This window comes from Arabidopsis thaliana, chromosome 2 (assembly GCF_000001735.4).
Source record: "Arabidopsis thaliana chromosome 2, partial sequence".
NCBI lineage: Eukaryota > Viridiplantae > Streptophyta > Magnoliopsida > Brassicales > Brassicaceae > Arabidopsis > Arabidopsis thaliana.
Genome location: NC_003071.7, coordinates 1,888,067 through 1,912,569, shown reverse-complemented (window position 1 = coordinate 1,912,569; position 24,503 = coordinate 1,888,067). Strand labels below are relative to the sequence as shown.

General features: G+C 34.8%; 3 protein-coding genes, 1 non-coding gene and 1 pseudogene across 8 annotated transcripts; 4 read left to right on the top strand and 1 right to left on the bottom strand.

The window, feature by feature from the left end:
* Positions 1 to 1,000: 1,000 nt before the first annotated feature.
* Positions 1,001 to 5,108, top strand: AT2G05240 (annotated as a pseudogene; the record flags this gene model as incomplete). The annotated part of the gene is made up of 1 exon: positions 1,001 to 5,108.
* Positions 5,109 to 9,744: 4,636 nt separating this feature from the next.
* On the top strand, positions 9,745 to 13,102 carry AT2G05230 (DNAJ heat shock N-terminal domain-containing protein). Its single transcript, NM_126549.6, has 2 exons — positions 9,745 to 10,085; positions 10,533 to 13,102. The coding sequence occupies exon 2, from the start codon at positions 10,632 to 10,634 to the stop codon at positions 12,750 to 12,752; it is 2,121 nt and encodes a 706-aa protein (NP_565321.1). The 5' UTR covers positions 9,745 to 10,085; positions 10,533 to 10,631; the 3' UTR covers positions 12,753 to 13,102.
* Positions 13,103 to 16,519: 3,417 nt separating this feature from the next.
* AT2G05220 (Ribosomal S17 family protein) lies at positions 16,520 to 18,221 on the top strand. Of its 2 annotated transcripts, none has more exons than NM_126548.5 (2): positions 16,520 to 16,632; positions 17,376 to 18,221. In NM_126548.5, exon 2 carries the CDS (start codon positions 17,391 to 17,393, stop codon positions 17,811 to 17,813), a length of 423 nt encoding a protein of 140 aa, NP_565320.1. In that variant the 5' UTR covers positions 16,520 to 16,632; positions 17,376 to 17,390; the 3' UTR covers positions 17,814 to 18,221. The 2 variants fall into 2 exon arrangements, with proteins under 2 accessions (NP_565320.1, NP_001031325.1); NM_001036248.1 differs by having other exon boundaries at positions 16,538 to 16,636; positions 17,381 to 18,011.
* Positions 18,056 to 21,886, bottom strand: AtPOT1a (Nucleic acid-binding, OB-fold-like protein). 3 transcript variants are annotated; one of them, NM_001124798.2, is made up of 12 exons: positions 21,326 to 21,886; positions 21,020 to 21,099; positions 20,630 to 20,856; positions 20,359 to 20,495; positions 20,094 to 20,286; positions 19,891 to 19,988; positions 19,658 to 19,737; positions 19,250 to 19,516; positions 19,069 to 19,145; positions 18,903 to 18,961; positions 18,663 to 18,821; positions 18,056 to 18,580 (listed from the first exon to the last, which is right to left on the bottom strand). In NM_001124798.2, the coding sequence occupies exons 3-12, from the start codon at positions 20,754 to 20,756 to the stop codon at positions 18,374 to 18,376; spliced, it is 1,404 nt and encodes a 467-aa protein (NP_001118270.1). In that variant the 5' UTR covers positions 20,757 to 20,856; positions 21,020 to 21,099; positions 21,326 to 21,886; the 3' UTR covers positions 18,056 to 18,373. The 3 variants fall into 3 exon arrangements, with proteins under 3 accessions (NP_001118270.1, NP_001118271.1, NP_178592.3); NM_001124799.2 differs by having other exon boundaries at positions 18,179 to 18,580; positions 20,630 to 20,767; positions 21,326 to 21,786; NM_126547.5 differs by having other exon boundaries at positions 18,203 to 18,580; positions 20,630 to 20,790; positions 21,326 to 21,860.
* Positions 21,887 to 22,715: 829 nt separating this feature from the next.
* AT2G00420 lies at positions 22,716 to 23,900 on the top strand. The gene is made up of 2 exons (NR_143616.1): positions 22,716 to 22,861; positions 23,635 to 23,900. It is a non-coding gene; the product is annotated as an uncharacterized misc_RNA (transcript).
* The last annotated feature ends 603 nt before the right edge of the window (positions 23,901 to 24,503 follow it).

Genomic DNA, 24,503 nt, shown 5'->3' with positions numbered 1-24,503 from the left:
AACAATCAACTCCTCTTATCTATTTTCTCACTTTTAATTTCCATCGTTTTATCATATTCATCTCTTTTCCTGTTTCTAATCTCTATTGCCAGTTTGTCTTCTCTTAGTCGTTTCATTTCCGTGTTTATCGTATTCACTGAATTTAGCAAAGTCACTGATCTAGATTTATGACTACTCTGTATTCAATTTCATTTTATATTGATCACATATTACTTTTTCTCTGATTTTACATGATTCAAGTTGAACATACCAATGCCCTACTGGATTATACTCCTACCTCCCTACAAAACTCTTCAAAACAAAATGGAATAATAAGAGCTTTAGCCCAAAGATAAAAGTCCTTGCATGCAAGTTATTCTCGAGGAGGAAAAGGTACACAAATATAAACTTAAAAGTTAATTTAGGGTATTAATTAAATGCCAATTAGTTTCTGGTTTTTAATCAATGATTTTGTTTGTGTAAAGGTGTGATTCAAACTTCTGGTTTAGCCTGATGTCGACTTGGTTTAATCAGTTAGTTGTTGGATCACGGTTCAATGCCGGTTTGGTATTGGTTTAAGGAGAAAGGAGAAATCGGTTTGAGTTCAGCAGAAGATTGAAGAGACTCTCTTGGTATTAGAGGGTTTGACTTGGACTCTGTTATAAATAGTCTTCTTCTTCCTTTGTTCGTTGTAACAGAAAATTCTTATCTCAATTCTTCTCCTTTGTAACACGATCTTGAGCTCTGGGTTTTGAGCTTGAGTAAATATTGATTCATAGTGGATTGCTGGATTGAATCCAGCCCCAGACGTAGGATCATCACACCGGTGATCTGAACTAGGTAAACAATCGTGTGTTCGTTTCGTTCTTTATTTGATTATGTTCTTGATCGATCTATTAAGTGTTCCGCGAATTGAAGCTTGATCGAGTTGTGTTGTGATTGAATCGAGTTGTGTTGAATCGATCTTTGAGTCATCGGATTGTAACAGATTGGTATCAGAGCCTAAGGTTCTTTAATGGCGATGACGAACGAAGCAAGCTTGAATTCAGGGTTAAAGGCTTCGTTTCAAGTCTTTAACGAGAACTCAGACTTCTCGCTATGGAAGACAAGGATGAAAGCACATCTTGGCTTAGCTGGGCTTAAAGGAGTGATCGATGATTTCACATTGACGAAATTTGTTCCGCTAACTAAAAGTGAAGGAAAGAAGGTTGAGGAAGGTGATGATGATGGATCAGAGTCATCACAGACTAAGGAAGTACCTAATCTTGTAAAGATGGAGAAATCAGAACAAGCAATGAATGTGATTATCGCTCACGTTGGTGATGTTGTTCTGAGGAAAATTGATCACTGCAAGTCTGCTGCAGAGATGTGGGAAACCTTGAACAAGCTGTATATGGAAACATCGTTACCAAATCGAATCTATGTGCAGCTTAAGTTTTACTCATTCAAGATGAATGACACAATGTCAATTAATGAGAATGTGAATGAATTCTTGAAGATAATTGCCGAGTTAAGCAGTCTTGAGATTGTGGTAGGTGAAGAAGTTCGTGCAATATTGTTCTTGAATGGATTGTCATCAAGATACTCTCAGTTAAAGCATACCCTGAAGTATGGGAACAAAGCTTTGTCTCTGCAGGATGTAATCTCCTCTGTTAAGTCGTTGGAGAGAGAGCTAAATGAATCTCTAGATCTTGAAAGAAGCTCCTCAACGGTCTTGTATACTACTGAAAGAGGTAGACCACTAGTGAGAAACAATGAGAACAATCAAAACAATCAGAAGGGTGGTCAAGGCAGAGGTAGAAGCAGGTCAAACTCTAAAACAAGAGTAACCTGCTGGTTTTGCAAGAAAGAAGGTCATGTTAAGAAAGACTGTTTTGCTAGAAAGAAGAAAATGGAAACAGAAGGTCCTGGTGAAGCTGGTGTCATCATAGAGAAACTTGTTTTCTCTGAAGCACTAAGTGTGAATGATCAGATGGTTAAAGATCTATGGGTTTTGGACTCGGGGTGTACTTCACACATGACTTATAGAAGAGACTGGTTCTGTGATTTTCAGGAAAATGGATCTACAACCATACTACTCGGAGATGATCACTCAGTTGAATCGCAAGGCCAAGGTTCCATAAGAGTTAACACACATGGAGGATCTATAAAGATTCTAAACAATGTCAAGTATGTGCCAAACCTGAGAAGGAATCTCATCTCCACAGGAACACTTGACAAGTTAGGGTATCAACATGAAGGTGGAGCAGGAAAAGTGAGATACTTTAAGAATCAGGTTACTGCTTTGTGTGGAAGCTTAGTCAACGGTCTGTATATTCTTGATGGTGAGACGGTGATGACTGAAAGTTGTGCAGCTGTGGACTCACAGAGTAAAACAGCATTGTGGCATAGCAGGTTAGACCACATGAGTTTAAATAACCTGAAAGTTCTTGCTGGTAAGGGTCTATTGAACGGTAAAGAAATCAAAGATTTTGGATTTCTGCGAACATTGTGTAATGGGAATGTCCAAGAGACTGAGTTTCAATGTGGGAAAACATGATGTTGTGGAAGCACTGAGCTATGTTCATGCAGACCTCTGGGGATCATCAAATTTATCACCCTCCTTATCAGGTAAACAATACTTTCTCTCTATCATAGATGATAAGACTAGAAAAGTATGGTTATATTTCCTTAGGACTAAGGATGAAACTTTTGATAAGTTTTGTGAATGGAAAGAACTTGTAGAGAATCGGGTGGATAGAAAGGTTAAGTGTTTGAGAACAAATAATGGGTTGTAATTTTGCAATACTAAGTTTGACAGGTACTGCAAGACCCATGGTATTGAAAGACATAGGACGTGTGTGTACACACCACAGCAAAATGGTGTTGCAGAGAGAATGAACAGGACGATCATGGAGAAAGTGAGATGTTTACTGAATGAGTCAGGTCTGGATGAGAGTTTCTAGGCTGAAGCAGCTGCAACTGCTGCATACATCATTAACAGATTTCCTGCCTCAGCCATTGATCATAATGTTCCTGAAGAACTATGGCTAAACAGAAAGCCGGGATACAAACACTTGAAGAGATTTGGATCAATCGCATATGTTCATCATGATCAAGGAAAGCTGAAGCCAAGAGCATTGAAAGGAGTGTTCTTAGGTTACCCTGCTGGCACAAAAGGTTACAAGATATGGCTGCTTGATGAAAGAAAATGCGTGATAAGTAGAAATGTGATATTTCGAGAAGATATGGTCTACAAAGACCTGAACAAAGATGTGAATGATGCAGTAGCAGAAGACGCTGAAGCATCAACATCAAATTCTGATGTTATTTCAGAATTGGTCAAGAAGCGAGTCAGTTCTAAGCAAGGTGGAGTAATTACTGAGCTGGTAGAAGTCTGTGAAAGTGAATCTGAAGAAGATTCTGAAGAACCTGCAGAAACTGCAGTTACTCAGTCACCTGAACCAAGTGGGTTGACAAATTATCAACTTGCAAGAGACAGAACTCGAAGACAGATCGTAGCTCCGGTTAAGATGAAAGACTATTCTCAATTTGCATTTGCGTTAATGACATATGAGATACTGAATGTGGAAGAAGAACCACAATGTCTTCATGATGCTCAAAAGGATGAAAACTGGGAGCTATGGAATGGAGCTATCGGTGAAGAAATGGATTCTTTAACAAAGAATGGTACTTGGGAACTTGTTGACAGACCAAAGGACAGAAAGGTTATCAGTTGCAGGTGGTTATTCAAAATCAAAGTTGGTATACCGGGTGTTGAATCCAAGAGATACAAGGCAAGACTTGTTGCAAGAGGATTCTCACAGAAAAAAGGAATTGACTACCAGGAAATATTTGCCCTTGTGGTTAAACACACGTCTATCAGAGGCTTAATGTTTGTGGTGGTTAATCTTGACTTAGAGCTTGAACATATGGATGTTAAAACAGCCTTCTTACATGGTGAATTGGAAGAAGAGTTGTATATGGAGCAGCCAGAGGGTGTGGTGTCAGTTGGAAACGAAGACAAAGTTTTTCTTCTCAAGAAGTCCTTGTACGGTTTGAAGCAGGCGCCAAGGCAATGGAACAAAAGGTTTAACAAGTTTATGACAGATGAGAAATTTCAGAGAAGTGATCATGATCAGTGTGTATATGTGAAGACAATGAACAATGGAGAACTTGTCTATCTTCTGTTATACGTTGATGACATGTTGATTGCAGCTAAGAATATGTCAGAGGTTAACAAGGTTAAGAAGAGACTCAGTAGTGAGTTTGAGATGAAAGACATGGGACCTGCAAATAAGATTCTTGGTATTTAAATCACAAGAGATAGAGTGAATGGAGTTTTGTGTTTATCTCAAGCAGGATACTTGAAAAAGGTGCTAAAGAGATTCAATATGAGTAATTGCAAGTCAGCTCTAACTCCTATTGGTACACATTTTAAACTTGCATCTGTGCAGGACGATTCAGAGTGCATAGATACAGTTAAAACTCCATACTCAAGTGCTGTTGGAAGTGTAATGTTCGCGATGATCAGCACTAGACCAGACTTAGCCTATGCAATAGGACTAGTTAGTCGTTTCATGAGTAAACCAAGATCAGTTCATTGGGAAGCAGTCAAGTGGCTGCTAAGGTACATAAAAGGATCACAGGATCTGAGTTTGGTGTATACTAAAGGGAAAGATCTCAGTGTCATTGGTTACTGTGATTCAGATCATGGTGGAGACTTGGATAGGAAAAGGTCTACTAGTGGATACGTTTTCACAGTAGGAGGTAATACAATCAGTTGGAAGTCTTGTCTACAATCCGTAGTGGCTTTGTCATCAACTGAAGCAGAGTTTATAGCTTTGACTGAAGCAGTAAAAGAAGCTATATGGGTTAAAGGGTTGCTTGAAGATCTCGGTTTTCAGCAGGATAAAGCACAGGTCTGGAGTGATTCTCAGTCAGCGATCTGTTTATCGAGGAATAGTGTGTTCCATGAGCGAACCAAACACATGGCACGCAAGAGGTCATTTCTGAGTGAGATTATTGAAGAAGGAAACATTGAAGTTGTGAAGATTCACACTTCTATTAATCCTGCTGATATGTTGACCAAGTACATTCCCGTGAAAAGTTTTGATTCAGCTTTAGATACTCTGAAGCTGATCGAATGGAAGTAAGCTCTTAAGCTTGCATTGCTGGAGGTTAAGTCCAAGCATGGCAGTCTACTGTGTTGAAGAAGATTTGTATCAAGATGGAGAATTGTAAAGGTGTGATTCAAACTTCTGGTTTAGCCTGATGTCGACTTGGTTTAATCAGTTAGTTGTTGGATCACGGTTCAATGCCGGTTTGGTATTGGTTGAAGGAGAAAGGAGAAATCGGTTTGAGTTCAGTAGAAGATTGAAGAGACTCTCTTGGTATTAGAGGGTTTGACTTGGACTCTGTTATAAATAGTCTTCTTCTTCCTTTGTTCGTTGTAACAGAAAATTCTTATCTCAATTCTTCTCCTTTGTAACACGATCTTGAGCTCTGGGTTTTGAGCTTGAGTAAATATTGATTCATAGTGGATTGCTGGATTGAATCCAGCCCCAGACGTAGGATCATCACACCGGTGATCTGAACTGGGTAAACAATCGTGTGTTCGTTTCGTTCTTTGTTTGATTATGTTCTTGATCGATCTATTAAGTGTTCCGCGAATTGAAGCTTGATCGAGTTGTGTTGTGATTGAATCGAGTTGTGTTGAATCGATCTTTAAGTTATCGGATTGTAACAGTTTGGTTATGATTCAGTCTTCTTGGATTCACTAACTGAAAGATAAATGTTTATAATGTGAGTAGTTTACAAATTACTTACGAAGTACGTGACTTATGTATCTTTAAAATCGGGTTACTCAAGTGCAAACTTTTTTTTCTACTATAATGTTTTGTAACAAATTACTTGATTATGATTTTGCATTACACTGTTTTGCATTCAATATTTGTGTAAGGATTTAAAAAATATAGCTGACTTTTGTATACTATCTCTCATTTCTTTAATCCATCTCTATTATCCGTCTATACATGTTTCTCTTTTGAAGGTAGGTGACTACGGGCTACAACAATTACGACAAAAGGGAGACAAATAATTCAAAAACGTTATTCAAACGTTTAAGCACTAAATGTCACTGAAAAGACGATGCTATCAAGTATATGGAGTTTCCATGGAGATGGCTTCATAACAAAGACGACATACTGAAAGATAAACTGACAACAACAAAAGAATTTGAAGATGATCCATTTGTATATGGCTCTAGGTAGTGACTTTGTGTTAATAGTTCATGTTTAATCTCTTACATCTTCGTCTTTAAAGTTATTTTTCTCCGTACGGGTCTAATACTAGTAGTCAATGATTCCGAGTTACTATCCAAAATTTGGCAAAAGAAATTTGTTGAGGCAATGTGATGACAATGGCTATGATGTCTGCTTTAGTTTCTAAAATATGTGAAAGTTGCAATTAGGTCTGGGCGTTCGGATATTCAGGTCGGGTTTGGGTCGGGTATTTTGGATTTGGGTATTTCGGATTTAGAAATCTAAGATCCGTTTGGGTATTTTAAGACTTCGGGTTCGGATTCGGGTTTATCCGCAGTATCCAAAACTCAAAACTTTTATATCAAAATATGTTAAAATTACTTGAAACTACACAAAAATTTATAAAAAAACTTGATTATTTTCTATCTGAATTTATCTAAAAGTAGGTAAAATACCTAAAAATATACAAAATAACTTAAAATCCAAATATTTTAGGCATTTAAGTTGTTGTATATATGATTATTATTGATAAATTATTTGTATATATATATATATATATATATATATATATTTCGGATATATTCGGGTACTTGATGGGGTTCAGGTACGGATCGGGTTTTCGGGTTTTGAAGTTTAAGATCCATTCGGGTATTTTAAAATTTCGGGTTCGGATTCGAATCGGATTTTTTGGGTCGGGTTTGGTTTGATTTTTCAGGTTCGGGTATTTTGCCCAGGCCTAGTTGCAATTGAGAATTCAAGTTCTAGATTAGTTTGAGGTTTTGTGATTGTTAAATACAGGACATGATGTGGAGTATAGACTATTGTGGGATCATAACTTTTTTTGAGGAATGTCTCATGTTGTGTGCTTGTCATCTCTCTTTTATTAGGTGTTTTTTTTTTTTTTTTCCCCTTCTCTTTAGCTCTGAATCTCAGGCTTTCCTGTGATAAATGGCAATTTGAAATTGTTTTGTATGCCCTTATATGCCCAGGTTATACGTTTCGACCTCTGGCTTCGCAAACAATTGATGTCTCTATTATACCATAGACTCATTACGCTTGTGGATGTTTCAGATTATAAACTTGTTGGGTTTGGTTTCCTTGTTTTAACATATATAACTGGATGTTTTGCCTATACTATTTATACTGTTGGAAATGTAAGTGAGTTCCTTTAGCAAAGAACAACATACAATTATTAGACTAATTAGACTTGACATGTTTCGTAAAAGCGTTTCTTTGCTTTTTTTTGTCGGCAAGCGCGTAGCATTTTATGCTGTGTTTGGGTTGTTTTGAAAAAGAAAAGAATTTTGTTCAAAAAAAGAAAAAATAAAGAATTTTAAAAACAATTCCAAACTTATTTAACGAAAAAGCTTTCAAACTATTTTATTAGATAAAAAAATTTTCAATTTTATATTGAACTTACTATTTTATCTCCGTTGTTAGTCAATAATTTTAACTCGTTATTATTGCTTTAAAAGGAAAATAAAATGACTTAATCAACATAAAATTGGAAATTTATTTTATCTAATGGAATAGTTAAAGTTTTTTTAGTCAAAAAGAAGTAAATTATATATTTTTATGACATTTTCTTATTAAAATTATATGAGAGATGTTAGGTGTAAATGGTTTGATGTTTATGGCATAATGAAATAAAATGTTATAGAAGCAAGTTTAACGACTACTCTAACAACTTTTGATTTAGTCCATGGACTTATGTTTTTCAAAAATTTAAAACTATTGTGTTTATGGTGTTTATGGTGTTTCGACCATTGCATTCAAATCAAGTGAGAGTAAACAAATTGTTTCTCTGTTTCCAGATATGAAAGACACTGACATGAGCAATGAAATCAATGTTATAGAAGCAAGTTTAACGACTACTCTAGCAACCTTTGATTTACTTCATGGATTTATGTTTCTCAAAAGTTTGAAACTATTGTGTTTCATTATCGATGTTTTAGGTTGATATCGGGTCTTTCTAGTGTCTCGACCATTGCATTCACGTCATAAGTAATAGATTATAGTTCGAAATGCTAATTTGACTGGCCAAAAATCTAGAGAACTGAAATTATTATGAATATTATGGTAAAGAGTGTAGGGTTAAAAAATTTTGATCCAAGAAATATGTACAAAGAGTAAAGACAAGCGAAAACACTTTCGGCTAAACAAAACAATACTATACAATTCTTTCTACTCGAGACATTTTTTTCTGATCTGTTCTTAAATTTTGGAGAAGAAGAAATGAGGTTTAAAAAGACATCTTAACTGCGTTCCCAAAGTAAGATGTTTGGACTAGCAGTTAGTTTTGGAATAGGCACAGCCACAAAGCGTGCCACTAGATCCCTAACAACTTACATTTACATTGGCAAAAAACCCAACTATGCAATTGTTACATACTTTCCAACATCCAATCACACGATAGTGACATAAAAAAAGTATCAGTTTATAATTATTTAGAACTGTGAACAAAATGAGAAATGTATAATTATTAGAAAATAGAAAAAAACAAATATTAATAATTTTTTTAATAAGTGTGAAAATTCTTAAATGAATCTTCATGAGTCATAACCTCATAGGTTAACTGGATGGTGTTTACAAATATTATTATTTTGTTAACAATTATTAAAGTTGAATTTTTCTATAACTTTATGAAACTATTATTTTAACCCATATTCATATATTACACTATTAACAAATTATTATTATGATACTAGATAAAGCCCGCCTAAATAGGCGGGTGTAAAATGTAACTGTAATTTTTTATCTATAATATTTAAATTTTGAATAATAAAATAATAATCTATACATTGTTCTTGATATATAATTTTGAATAGTAAAATAGTAGTCTTATGCATTTTATTTTATTATACCCATTCAATCTTATTGATGATATTTGAAGTCTAAATAGTAACCTACACACTTTTTTTATATTATAATTTAGTATTTAGAAGAAAAGAATAAATTTTTATCTTACATATTCAATTTTGTAATACAATTTAACTATCTATTTCATAAAAAACTCGATTTTAATTCTACACACTTCATCTTACTTGATAATGATTTCATGTCAAAATAATATATATATGAGATCAAATCTATATCTTAGTTAATATTAAAAATTATTAACAATTAACAAAACATAATTAATAATAATAAAAAATTTGTTAATACCATACATATTAAAATTTTGACCAATAACATATATAAATATTTTTGGTTAATTTTCCTTTTGGTTAAGAAAAATAAAATGTAATATATTTTACATATATATAAATATATGAATTAGTATATGTTAATAATGATTTATTTTTTAGTTTTCTATTTCTTTAAGAAGAAAAAATTTAATTGATTTCTTTTTTAGTATTTCTATTTCTTTAAAAAGAAAAAAGTTAATTATTTTTTTATATGTGTCAACATCCGATCGATAGACTTGACACATGACATAATCTTATGAGTTAGTAATTTTTAAAACCATACTTTATATAATAAAATTATTATGGCATATATCAGAGTCGAGATAACCACTATTAACAAATTAGCACCGTTTACTTTCACTCCAAAATTATTTTACTTAACAAAAAAAAAAACAAATTTTTATTTTAGCTTCCATTTTTTTTTTCCCCGAAATTCTCGACGGTGTTTTCCGGCGATTCATTCTCGATGCCTGAATCGCCGATTACCTGAATTCACTGAAACCCTAAAACCCTAAAGTTACTGTAGTTATTAAAGCTGTGTTCTTGATTCCAAATCTTTGCCTAAAGATTCGTGCTTTTTGTTTACTTCCGATTTGATCTACTCAATCTCTGGAGGAAGAAGAAGTTTCAGAGATCTATTTTTGAAGCTGTGTTTGTAATTTTCCCCAATTTATCAGTAAGATCGCTAACTTCGATTCTCAGTTTATTTCATTTATTGAAATTTTAGGTTTTTGGTTTTTGTCATTGTTGTTTATTGAAGAAATTAGTAAACTTTGAGTTGGGATTTAAAGTTTAATCCTTTTGAGTTGGGTTTTGTCTTATGAAGTTGATAGCTTGAATCTGACTTTTTGGTGAAATTTGTTCAAAATGGAGATAAAATTAAGCTACTTTTTGACTATCTAAATCTAGTTTTGTATAATTCTCTATGTCTTTGTGATATAAAGTTAGCGATTTTGTCAAAAAAAAATCTGAACTTGGAGATTCTAGATCTCGAATCTTAGGATGGTTGTTGTAAGTTAGTAAGTATGGGTTTGTTTGAGTATGTGTGGTTGGTTAGGTATTGGTTTGCATTTGTAGTGACTCAAAAAGAATTAATGTTGTTCTTGTGAATGTTTGTTTGCAGATAATGATGATCTTTTGGTGCTTGAATATGGAATGCTTGCGGGAACGGTGTTAGTTTCCTTTTGTAGAGCTGTCATATATTGTGTTGGTTTCTTTCTACATGGAAGCTTACAGAGAGGAAGCTCTCAGAGTGAAACAGATCGCTGAGAGGAGATTTGCGGAGAAAGATTTCACAAGCGCTAGGAGTTATGCGTTGAAAGCGAAGTCTTTGTTTCCTGATTTGGAAGGTTTATCTCAGATGGTTGCGACGTTTGAAGTTTATTTAGCTTCTCAGACTCGAAGCGGTGGTCAGATTGATTATTACGCGGTACTTGGACTGAAACCGTCTGCGGGGAAAAGAGAAGTGAAGAAACAGTATAAGAAGATGGCTGTATTGCTTCATCCTGATAAGAACAAATGCATTGGAGCTGATGGTGCATTTCATCTCATATCTGAAGCTTGGAGTTTCTTGTCTAATGAGTTTAATAAAAGCACTTTTTATTACAAAAGAAAGAAGCATATTGACTCCACTGAGGTTCAGAAGCATAGCACAGAGTACATGCCTGGGACTGGGACTGGGACGGGGACTGCAGTATTTGATCGGTTTCCACCATCTTCAGAAAGGCTTGATACTTTCTGGACTGTATGCACCTCTTGCAAAGTTCAGTATGAGTATCTGAGGAAGTATGTGAATAAGAGGCTTTCATGTAAGAACTGTCGTGGAGCATTTATTGCTGTAGAAACTGGTCCAGCTCCTGTTAGTGCACCATTTCATTACACGCCTCCATCCCATGCGCCTCCCTCTCATGCGCCTCCATCTCATGCGCCTCCGAGTAATGGCTATGGTGCACATGGTTATGATGCTATGTCACGCATGCCCACCAATTCCACGTATTTCTTAGGCCACTATCCTGGGCAAGGACATGGATATGATTATAGTACGAATGGTTCATATGAATGGAGCTCGTACTCTGGAACAACAACCTCCCCAGGGAATCTGGATTTGAAGCGTGTGTCCTCAGTGTCTAATGGGTATCCTTATAAGCACAGCAACTCAGTAGTCAGCGGGGGAATAAATAAAGTCAAAGATGGTTCTAATGGGACATGCTCGAAGAAAAGCACACCAGGTGGTCTGATATATCCTAATCAGATCAGCATGTCTGCTCACGCGAGTGCAAATAAGGTCGGCAGACCTGGGAAGAAAAGCAAAGTTTTTATGGAAGCTGCTGCTAATGGATTTGTTGAGAACCCTCTGAGATCTGTTTCAGTATCAAAGACAGCGAATACAGATGCCAAAATGGATCAGGATTACAAACTTCATATCCAAAGTTCAACTAGACGTTGGTCTGCTGCATCAGTATTGGATACACGGAAGCCCTTAATTCAAAAGGCCAGAACAGATATCAAGCAAAGATTGGAGATGATGAGATTGGCTTTAGAGGCAGCAGCGGCTGCAGAGGATGCAACACCCCTTGATGAAAAAACTGTTCTCTCCTGTAAGTTGGGAGATGTTACAGGGCGCAAAACTAACGGGCCAATAACAGTTCCAGACTCTGATTTCCATGACTTTGATAAAAACAGATCGGAGGAATCCTTTGAGCCAAGGCAAATATGGGCAATTTATGATGAAGATGATGGTATGCCACGCCTATATTGTGTGGTGAGGGAAGTACTCTCAGTTCAACCCTTTAAGATTGACATTGCCTACTTAAGCTCTAAAACCGACATCGAGTTTGGGTCAATGAAATGGGTACAATATGGGTTTACAAAGTCGTGTGGACATTTCAGGATACGAAACTCTGACATAGTAGACCATGTTAACATCTTTTCGCATCTTTTAAAAGGCAAGAAGACAGGGAGAGGTGGTTGTGTTCGAATCTTCCCCACAGCTGGGGAGATTTGGGCCGTCTACAAGAACTGGTCACTGAACTGGGACGGATCAACACCGGACGAAGTGAGGCACCAATATGAAATGGTCGAGATTCTTGATGAGTATACTGAACAGTATGGTGTGTGCGTTACCCCTCTTGTTAAATTAGAGGGCTACAAAACCGTGTATCACAGGAGCACAAGGGAGGACAGTAAGAAGTGGATACCAAGGTGTGAAATGTTGCGGTTTTCACATCAAGTGCCGTCTTGGTTTCTTAAAGATGCAACCAGCGGCTTTCCCGAAAACTGTTGGGACTTAGATCCAGCTGCAATCCCCGAGGAGCTGCTTCACATCGGAGCAGGAACCAATTGATTTCAGTGACCCTGTAAGAGAAAGATGGTTTCACTTTTCAGATTGAGACCAAGTGTAAGAGTTGTTGTATCAGCGAAGATTGTGGAGTTTTATGAAGGACTATTAACACGCAAAAACCATACTGTTTGGTTCAGTGAAGCTGTTGTATTAGGCAAATGTTCAACGAGTAAGCAAAGCATAGTTTGACTTTTGTTTACTCTGTTTCTTCTTTTCTTTTTCTTTTTCGATTATGTATTCGTTTCTTTGTTGACCTTAGTGATGACAGAATTTTTACAAGTAGAGTTATAAATGTAGCAATTATCTTTCCATTTCTTGCTGCCTTTTATTTAGTAATTGAATTTACAAGTTAGTGAAACCATTAACTAAAATGTTAATAAAATTAATTTTTATTCAAAATTATAAAATTAAAATTATATTATTAAAAAAATAATAGTTAATTGAGATGGTAAGGGTAAATTTGGAATTTTATTTTTGTTATGAGATCGTGAGTATTAAAATAGCAATAATTAATTGTTTGTGTATTAAATTGCACGGTTTTATTACTTCGTGTATTTACCTTCCAACAAAAAACAATTGGGTCTTAAACGTCCAAATAAAATTTAGTTGAGGTTTTTTTTTGGTTTTTTCCCTTTTATTTAGTAATTGAATTTTCAAGTTAGTGAAACATTCCACGGGTCGAAACCATTTTAAAACTTTGAACAAGGTATAGTTGTTCCACAATGAAAATGTGTATATTACCTGCTGCTTCTACTAACTCTTTAGTCCAAGGTCTAGAGGAAGATATTTTTGTGTTCAGTCTTTGGATTTGGTTAATATCATGAAGTTGTTCTTTTGGTTACAAGGTCTTCATGAACTAAACAACACAACTACCATACTTAAGTAAGCCACATCCAACATTCTTAACATGAGTTTCTTTTGGTTAATTGTTTCTCTGAGTTTAATCAATTTATACTTTCATGGTCTTGGTTTGCTTGTTGATTCTGTTGTTTTTGGTCTTCTGCTTGATGGTTAGATCTATTTGTATCGTGATTATGTGTTTGTAAGGAAGATCACTTTGGGGAAGTTTTCTTAAACTCTTGAGTGCGATAATCTTTGAGTTACTATCCAAAATTTGGCAAAACAAATTTGTTGAGGCAATGTGATGACAATGGCTATGATATCTGCTTTAGTTTCTAAAATATGTGAAAGTTGCAATTAGGTTTGGGCGTTCAGATATTCGGGTCGGGTTTTTCGGATTTAGAAATCTAAGACCCGTTCGGGTATTTTAAGACTTCGGGTTCGGATCGGGTTTTTTGGGTTCGGATTCGGGTTTATCAGGAGTATCCAAAACTCAAAACTTTTATATCAAAATAGGTTAAAATTACTTGAAACTATTCAAAAATTTATAAAAACTTGATTATTTTCTATCCGAATTTATCTAAAAGTAGGTAAAATACCTAAAAATATACAAAATAACTTAAAATCCAAATATTTTAGGCATTTAAGTTGTTGTAGACTTGTAGATATGATTATTATTGATAAATTATTTGTTATATATATATTTTGGATATGTTCGGGTACTTGATCGGGTTCAGGTTCGGATCTGGTTTTTGGGTTTTGAAGTTTAGGATCCATTCGGGTATTTTAAAATTTTGGGTTCGGATTCGAATCGGATTTTTTGGGTCGGGTTTGGTTTGATTCTTCAGGTTCGGGTATTTTGCCCAGGCCTAGTTGCAATTGAGAATTCAAGTTCTAGATTAGTTTGAGGTTTTGTGATTGTTAAATACAGGACATGATGTGGAGTATAGACTATTGTGGGATCATAACTTTTTTTGAGGAATGTCTCATGTTGTGTGCTTGTCATCTCTCTTTTATTAGGTGGTTTTTTTTTTTTTTTCCCCTTCTCTTTAGCTCTGAATCTCAGGCTTTCCTGTGATAAATGACAATTTGAAATTGTTTTGTATGCCCTTATATGCCCAGGTTATACGTTTCGACCTCTGGCTTTGCAAACAATTGATGTCTCTATTATACCATCGACTCATTACGCTTGTGTGGATGTTTCAGATTATAAACTTGTTGGGTTTGGTTTCCTTGTTTTAACATATATAACTGGATGTTTTGCCTATACTATTTATACTGTTGGAAATGTAAGTGAGTTCCTTTAGCAAAGAACAAGATACACTTATTAATGTACTATACAAGAAGTAAATTAGATACTTGATTCAGTGACTACTCTCTTCAGAAATTTTGTTTACTCTAGAATGTTTAGTTCTAGATACTTGATTCAATACTACTTCCTTCGGATATGTCTCGATAATGTTTTTAATGGCTTTAATTTCATAAAATATTTTCTCTCTTTATATGTCATTGCTAAATAACAGAATTAAAACAATAAATATATGATGTTCTAATCTTTCATCAATTTATAGCATCATCTATTGAGAAGTGGACAAAAACTGAATCAAAACCCTGATCGCAAATAATTGTCAATCGATCAGTGATATGGTGTTGTGAAGAAGCTGGGTTCAGATTGAATCGGAATGTGATTGACAAAAAAAAAAAAACTGAATCCAAATTTGTTTTTTTTCTCAACGTTGGTAACAGTAAAAACTGTTAATAGTGTTTGGGCTGGAAAAAATTAAGTGGGCTTCGGTTTTAGATTTGGGCTTCAATAACAGTATGCTTTAAACAAAAGAGGTAAATGTAATGGGCTTTGTTAATTACCAAGTTTCTAACAAAATTATTAATGTTACAAACATATATTGTTTTTAGAAATTTGTGACAAACACATTTACTAATTTCAATTTCAATTTTATGATACATCATTAGAATTTCATAATTGTTATTTTAATTACCTGCTGTCCAAATTAATATACATTCTTGAGATATCCACATTGCATTGCATAAATAAAATAAATACAAGTACTAAATCTAAATATCATTATGAAAATAAAGTGTCACATACTTATACCCACCACAGAAGATATAGTTTTTATATAAGAAAAAAAAACATCAACAACCATTCAAAATCATATGCTTACAGAAATATACATATTATATCGCCTAATTCCATAAATCCGTAGAATAACCAATGTTATCGTTACCTTAAATACGTGTTCTTTAATTATACACACAACCGAATATATAATTGAGCAGTAGGAAAAAAATACAATAACCATACTGAACATAAACTATATTGTCAAAACACAAAACATCAACATTAAAAAAAAAAATTATCCAGCAGTATACCGTGGATCATATCCTAGTATTGAATACATGAGTACAACTACAGAAAATAACTTTTATTTTGTTCCTATATATTAATTAAATTAAGCAAACGTTTTGTTAATTATGCTCAAACGTTTTGACATTCATTTATTAATTATATGTAATCAGATTAATCAAATATGATTAAGTTTTTAATAACTCTTTTGCATTTTATTTTGTTCATTGATAAAATAGTAAAACATTAAGTTTCAAAATTAAACCCTATACCTTAAACTTTCTTAAAACATATTTATTTATTTATCATTTAATAAAATAAATCGAAAACAAATAATCAAAAATTGAACCATATACCCTAAAAATCATATAGGCCTGGATTTCCGGTTAAACCCGAGTAAAGCAAACCGGAAGAACCGAATCATTGCGAATTGAAGTAGCAGAGAAGTAAACCGTTCGGAAAAATTAATTTGGGCTATCGGTATTCGGTTCGGGTCAGTTCGGTTATCAGAGTCCGATCGGGTTAACCTAAACCGAGTATTAGAAGCCCTATATAAGGTTAATGTTTCACCAACCCTATTTTCTCTACTTCTCTCCGCCTCTCTCGCATCTCCAAATCGAAATCGCTCTCTGCCTCTCTTCGTCTCCGTCTCCGTCTCCGTCTCCATCTCTGTCTCCGGTGAGTATTCATAAATCTGATCTCAGACAACATTAGATTTCGATTGTAAGTTCTTTAGGTCTGTAGATTTTGAGTAATGGGTTTGACAACATTAGATTTATATTGCCCACTCTCACTTGTTTGTGTTGATTACTGTAATGTTGAATTTGGGTTTCATCTACTAACTAAGATGAAATCAATTTGAGAAGACTAGTGGATAATAGTGAACACGTTTACATGACTTTTGACTTGATAGTTTGCTATTCTTGTTGTATCTGTGTGAATTGTTATAGGTTGCTTGATTTTGATGTTCATGTGTCAAAATTGATAATGTAGCTTTTGTATCTGATTAATTAAGATTCTAATGCAGTTGAGTTTTTGGTCTTAATATTAGGCATTGTATATTATACCAACGTGTGAAGAGGTTCTGTTGTTTTCTGAATTTCTCTTATTTTGTGTTTCATTCAGCAAAAGTGTGTCGTGAGTTGATATTCTTTTAGGCTGAATATAAATGTATGTATAAAATTTGGCTTATATTGTTTGATAAGAACACTAGACCTCTTTCAAGTTGAGCGTTATGTTGATGTATATTACTTGACTCATTTTCAATTCTCTTGACAATATTTGACATTGCATTTACATGTGGTTCCTGTGTTTGTTTAGTGTTCAACCTGAATGTTGAAGTTTAAGACATAAATCATCTATACTTGGTTGTTTCTTGATTTTGAATCCTTAATAAGACATGGAATTTCTCCTCTCATCAGGTAAGTCACTGAAAGATGGGGCGTGTTAGAACCAAGACGGTGAAGAAATCTTCACGTCAAGTCATTGAGAAGTACTACTCTCGCATGACTCTTGACTTTCACACTAACAAGAAGATCCTTGAAGAGGTTGCCATCATCCCATCAAAGAGACTCCGCAACAAGATTGCTGGATTCTCCACCCACTTGATGAAACGTATCCAGAAGGGACCAGTCCGTGGAATCTCACTCAAGCTTCAAGAAGAAGAGCGTGAACGCCGTATGGACTTTGTTCCCGATGAGTCTGCTATCAAGACTGATGAGATCAAGGTCGACAAAGAGACTCTTGAGATGCTTGCTTCTCTAGGAATGTCTGACACATCCGGCATCTCTGCAGTCGAGCCACAACAAGCTATGGCACCAATCGCTGCTTTCGGCGGCAGGGCACCCAGAAGATACTAAGATGGCCTCAGCTAATCATCAGCTACGATTGGCTCTCTTTTTTCTCAGTTAGGGACAAGAAAGACTTGTGTGGTTGTTTATTGTTTCTTCTGATTATGTCTTAAACTCAATGTGAGACTCTTTCGTATTAATGGTTTTTAAGTTATGTGGAACCAAAATTGGAGTTCAAACATTTGATAGTACCAATACTTTTTGCTTATCAGATCCGAGTTGATTCATGGGAGAGTTGTTGTATCAGCGAAGATTGTGGAGTTTTATGAAGGACTGTTAGTGAAACATTCCACAGGTCGAAACCATTTTAAAACTTTGAACAAGGTAGAGTTGTTCCACAATGAAAATGTGTATATTGCCTGCTGCTTCTATTAACTCTTTAGGTCTAGAGGAAGATATTTTTGTGTTCAGTCTTTGGATTTGGTTAATATCATGAAGATGTTCTTTTGGTTACAAGGTCTTCATGAACTAAAACAACACAACTACCATACTTAAGTAAGCCAAATCCAACATTCTTAACATGAGCCTAATACTAAACTATTTAATCCTCTTTTAACACTTACAAATACTTAATGAAGTAGTCTAGTACCAAAGATTCTGTATAATCTAGTATTCCACGGGTCAGCTTTGTTAGTATAGTAGGAGAGGATGCAGCACTCGATCCATGGTGGATTTCTTGGAGCCACAAAGTTCGAGCTTTCCCGTATACCGAGCAACCAATTCCGCTTCTTCCTCAGCGTCTCTGTGTCCTGAAACCCTAAACCCCAAAAGTACTCCTGCCAATAAAATCTAGATTAGGCTATCAGAGACGATCTTTGTTGACAGTTTAGATGCAAATAGACCAAATGGTGTATTTACTGCGTCTTTATTGCATAAGAAAGCCTCTAAAGTCGCTGTTGAATCCTCCAGTGTCAACAAAACTTGGTGGTGACGGCGATTCTCATCTGAACAGAAATCCTCTACTTGCCAAGGATATGCAGCTACAACCCGAACAATACATCTGTACTTGCATGTAACCTGTAATAACAACGTAGGCGATCACATAAAAGTATTCTTAATCTTTTCAGGGAATACAGCAAATAGATTCATGAATGGTACCTTGGGGAATGTTATGATGTCCATCAGTGTAACAAATGGGGCACAATTGTCATCTGTCTCTGCAAGACACCAAGAATGTTAAGGAAGTCTGTCTAAAGATTGACACAGAGAAAAACATTCGTTGAGATTAGATCCTGCTCATTAAGTAAAAGAGAAGTATTGCAACCTGTTAATCCAGGAGGTGACGGAAAACACCAGAATGAAATGTGTCCCAACTTTGATGATAGTCTCTTATCATATATCCTAGTTTTTGGCACATTAGATTATAAAACAAAATGGTAAGAGATTCTCATGGTATGCAAAAAGGTCGGAAGTAGTTACTGAAAGAAATATCAAGAAGTACAAACCTCATGATCTTTTCAACTAAACGATCATCTTGAGCGAGATGATGAACCTTTGTAGAGCTGGTAACTTTGATTACCCAAGATCCTCTATCAACTTCACAGAGTAAATGGTAAAGTTTCACCCAATCACCAGGTTTAACCCGATAAAATAGATGACTGCTTAGATGAACTCTCAAGATCGTTCCAACGGTTGGAAAGCTGAGCAGTACATCTCTTGACAGTAAAGTATGAACAGAGAGACTGCTAAATGCCTTGTCTTCTTCACTTCTCCTGTCGATAGCCAAACATTGTACACCAAATAGAAGAAGAGTAAGCGTAGGATATGGAAAGCGTAGAGTCAAGCCTAAATGAATGACTCAAAACAGATAATGTGAGGATTTAAAACTTTTTTCCTTCGCAGTTAATACTCACTTAGCCAGAATAGATGCTGGGGGTGCATCAGTCCCGTCCCAAACAAAAACAGCGCTAGTATCTTCATCGGCATGGAGAATCTCCATCACAAGAAACAGCAGGAAACAAGGTAGGATCAGTCAACAAAACATAAAAGGAGCCAAAAAAAGATTTGAAGTAACAATGAAGTGGTATAGAGGAATGAAGAGTTAAAAAGCTTTCTCACAGTTAATAGAGAGTATAGAGCATATTACCCTGCACACCAAATCAAAGCGTTTTCCTATCTTGATCTCTCTCAAGAAGGAAAAAACTTCGGAGCAAGGTTTTGTTCTGTAAGATATACTCTGCATAGCTAAGTACCAAAACAGTAAATGAAAGCTTATGAGAATCGTTCCAAGCTATCCAAAGCCATTATACTATATGCATAGTTGAAAGCAAAAGAAGCTCACAGTGTTACCTTTAATAACTTGGCTACAACCCGCAAAAACTTTGCGTAAATCATCCATGGCACTCTTGTATAATGCTTCTTCTTCATGAAAATTGGTACTACATTGGTAACAAACAAAATCCACACCTTCGAACAAGGCAAAGGAAGAAACCCATCTACTACAAGCAGCATTTACTCTTTCTCCACTATCAAAAGTTTGCATCTACACAATAAAAATCCAAACTTTATAACCTCCTGCACAAAACACAGAAGGAAAATGAAGAGGTCTTTGTACCTTAATGCGAGTAAACAGAATCATGTCGTCGTGGTTCTTGATTTGAGGAAGTTGTTCAAGAGTCTTACTAAATACATTAACAGTAAGTCCAGGACTTGGATACGTATCATCAATTATCCGTAGCGTACAAATCCAATCTAAGAAAAAAATCCAACTTTCAGATTTTGTTGGGTCAAATGTTAGGGCTTTCACAAAACAAACCAACTAAGATTCAGATTCAAGCAAAATTCTATGTATTTAACTCAAATTTTGGTTTTTTTTGGATAAGTACCATTGTTGCGACATTGTTTTGGTTCTCTTTGTTCAAGGACGATACCAATGAGACTGACTTGTTGGTTGATGAGTTTAATGGCGTCTTTGATTTTGATGAGCTTGGGACTCTCTCTCTTCTTCGCCATCTCCCGCTTTGCTACAACGTTTTTAAGTATTATCCTGACGTCACAAAATTAGAGAGTGGTAATATGTGGAATGAGTATCAACAGAACACTAAGCACCAACCTGCAGCCCATAGCCAATAAGTGGAGTGAGTATACATTGGAGGCAATAAGTGGAATGAGTATACATTGGAGCCAATAAGTGGAATGAGTATACATTGGAGGCAATAGAATAGCCATCAACGGAATGACAATGCAAGGATATCAAAAGAACACTAAGCACTAACCTGCAGCCCACTGGAAGTATTCAATGCAGAATCAGACTGAAGGCAAAAAAACTTTATCTTTCTCTCACTTGAATCATCCCCTGGATATAGCAAATTTCATCACAATGGTGAGAAGTAACCAAAGCTAACAAATGTTCCAGAATATGATCCTTCCCTTACATCAACCATCTCTCACAAGAAAATTCTTCAATCCACAATTTTTACTACTTTTATCTACCAAATCCTCAAATCCATTACAATGAACATAATCCCATGAATACAAATGATATATTTTGTTGTGATTAGATTTTAAAGGAATAAACTAACCTCAAGGTCGTATCTGTGCACATTGTTTCCGGCGACGACGATTGCCACCGGAATGAGACCTTATCAATGATCAATTCCGTTAGGTATCGAAATTAGAACCCCTTCATCAACGAACAACACTAGATCTCTCCAGTGAAACGGCCGACGCTTCTCGATCCTCTAACGACGCTCTCAATTCCACATTCTTCTCGCCGTTCTCCGTGAAGTTGCTTCTGTGAAGATTCACTAAAGTCCCAATCAATGTAATCGGAGAAATCTCCGACCAAATCGCTATCGCCAAAGAGACTGTTTTTTTTTTCTTGTTTCTTTTTTTTGCCAAAAAGTTATGTTATATATATCAACCCAGTGCATCATCCAATAATGGTGAACCTTGGAGAGGCCAGTACAAACAGGATACAGAGATAGAATTTTTACATATCAAAGACGTCTAAGTAAAGATAACAACATTTACGTTACAGTTAAGGTACAATATTGAACTACCACGAGCATCTCCAAGAGATACTCTATCCCTCAAATATAAAGTTTTAGGTTCTCTAAAAGATAATCCAATATAATTTAGAGCATATCCAAAAGATATTTTATATATAGAGTATGTAAACTTCAAATATAAAGTATGAGTAGTTTCTTCTCCAAGAGTATACTTTAAATATGAAGTTTCTAAAATATGTGTTTTGCATTATAGTCTTTATATTGTTCATAATTATTTTAAAACTATATAACTTTAATAATAACACTAAAACATACATTAAAATATTACACATAATCTTAATTAACAAAACAATACATTTATAAATAAAATACATATAAATAAAAATTAAAAATACATAAATTAACTTATAAATTACAAATTACTCAATAAAATTATTTTCGTAATGCTCTCATATGTGATCAATCAATGCATTACGAAGAGATAGATAAGTCTCTTTATTTTTAATCTGTAGATTACGAGTCAAAGTGTTGAAATATTTTGAATATATAAAAATTAAAGGACTAAAATGATAAGGGAATGTGACACGTTTAGACACTTTTAAAGAATTTTATTCCTTTTGAGGCACTTTTCAGGGATTAGGCACTTTGCCATCTTTTTGAGGAGAAATTGGACTAATTTACCCCTGAAGTAATGATGACACAATAATTATTAAACTTATTTTTGATGAGATCGTGTGGGTAAGAAACTATCCCCCTTTTATCATCTCTCTCTTCCATATTCTTTTGTTTTTCATCATTTTCAATCTCTCTTTCAAAATCATTGTCGTTCTCTATAATTTTTACAAAATCATGAAAATTATGAGGTTATCCTAAATTCACAATCAAAATCTATGTTTACCCTAATTTTTTTTTTTTTTTTTTACTTTTGTATATTTTTCTCCATTCGCTGGAAAACTTATGGCCACCACCATCGTTTCTTATCGAAGGATTATTAACATTAGAAATCCAATTCGCCGAAGATTAAGACAGAAAATATTGGTCTCAACTCAGATCACTAAGGATGTTTGAATTGGGGAAGAAGAAAAACTGAATCATTGTTTGGGAGAGGTAAGAGCATCTTTAACCAAATTTTATCCTCTCTCGTATTGGATTTTTACTTGGCTTTATCTGTTTCTTAAGATTGAATGTTAAATTGATAAATAGTAAGATAGGATTCAATCCCAAGTTAGGATCGATTTGACAAATTACTTGAAGAATTTTAAATTAAGTAGTTGACTCAATCCCAAGTTAGGATCCAGTGATATGAATGTTGTGAATTGACATTGAAATTTGATTTGTTAAAATGCATCTAGTTTTCCAGTTAAAATTCTAATACCCTTCTCTGGGAACACCTTGAATTCCTTGTTTAATTTTTGCTCTATTTCCAGCCTATAGATACGTAGTTGGTCTTCAAAAACTTTGGCTAACAATAACTTTGTGTTAATCTCTTTCTATCTCAAAAATGCTAGGGAAGATGTGATATTTGGTTTTATTGGAGCTATCGTTTCCCAACAGATACATCTTCCGGATCTAGAAATGATGTGTTTAGATCACACACCTATCCACACCTCTATATCCATATGACTTTTTACATTAGCTGCAATCACCAATTTGTTTTGACAATTTGTTCACATGTATATGGATACTCTTATCATTGCATAGCACTTGGCCACTCTCTTGAATTTGATGACGTTAAACTGATCATATGATTGTTGGCTTTTTAGATTTTAGATTTTGCTTGTTTATGGAATGTTTGTATCTTAGTTCTAACAATGTGGATGACGATAATGGAATGTTTATATGGATGGCACATTATGGATGACGCATCGTGGATTGTGCAGATTGTTATGATGAGAGTTGTGAATCTTTTGGTCTTACATGTTAAGAATTGGAAAAGCTATATGTGGTGCTTTTGGTACGATTGTTGTCCACAAAGTTTCATCCATCTGATTCTTAAAGAACATTTAGTCATTCTAAATCATTTAGATATTCTTTTTAAAGATATAATTGTTCACTGACGAGTGTCCAAACAATCAAGTCCAAATGGTCACCTAGTAACTCACAGTTTGTTTTATATCAATGCACAAATTTATACATGAACAATAATCGTTGATAAAAAATTTGTTGAACTTTTGGGTTCTTCCTCTATTTAACTTTTAGAGGTTCACTTCTCTTACATCTCTTAGTTCTCTTTAATGCTTTGTTTCACTCACTCATTTTAACTCAAGCACAAAAAGAACCTTCACTCTCATTCTCTCAGTCTTTGGTTAGTTTCTTGTTTTGACACGAAGACATAAAACGATTAGTAAGAGAGAGAAAAGTGAAAACATTAGTTGTCAACATTTTTGTATTGGATTCAAAGATAGATTCTTATTATAAGACATACACACACATATTCATACTAGTTTACTTCTACTAAGTACACACTTGCATTATGCTTCTACTTAGACCTAGACCTTACTTTAAGACATCATTACTCTAGTCTCTAAGGTATACCCAAGCTTACAAGCAAGGTTTACCAACAACTCCTACACAACAACAACTCTAACAACTCTTCACTAAGCTAAACTTTAACTAACATAACACACTTACTCATTTAGGCCTAACAAAACAATTAGCCCAATCACTTATTATTTCATCTTCTCCCATGCATATTCTTCTTTTGCTTGAGCTTCTTCTTCTTATTCATGTTCTCATTGAAGCATTTTAT

Bases quoted from the DNA above. Each gene is read 5' to 3' on its own strand.
- AT2G05230 (NM_126549.6), top strand. From the start codon at position 10,632: ATGGAAGCTTACAGAGAGGAAGCTCTCAGAGTGAAACAGATCGCTGAG.
- AT2G05220 (NM_126548.5), top strand. From the start codon at position 17,391: ATGGGGCGTGTTAGAACCAAGACGGTGAAGAAATCTTCACGTCAAGTC.
- AtPOT1a (NM_001124798.2), bottom strand. From the start codon at position 20,756: ATGGCGAAGAAGAGAGAGAGTCCCAAGCTCATCAAAATCAAAGACGCC. The intron at 19,738-19,890 runs GTAATATGCTCT...CTTGTGATGGAG, and splicing joins GCTTTGATTTGGTGTGCAGG to ATTCTCCATGCCGATGAAGA. The intron at 19,146-19,249 runs GTTTGTACTTCT...GCCAAAAACTAG, and splicing joins TTAGTTGAAAAGATCATGAG to GATATATGATAAGAGACTAT.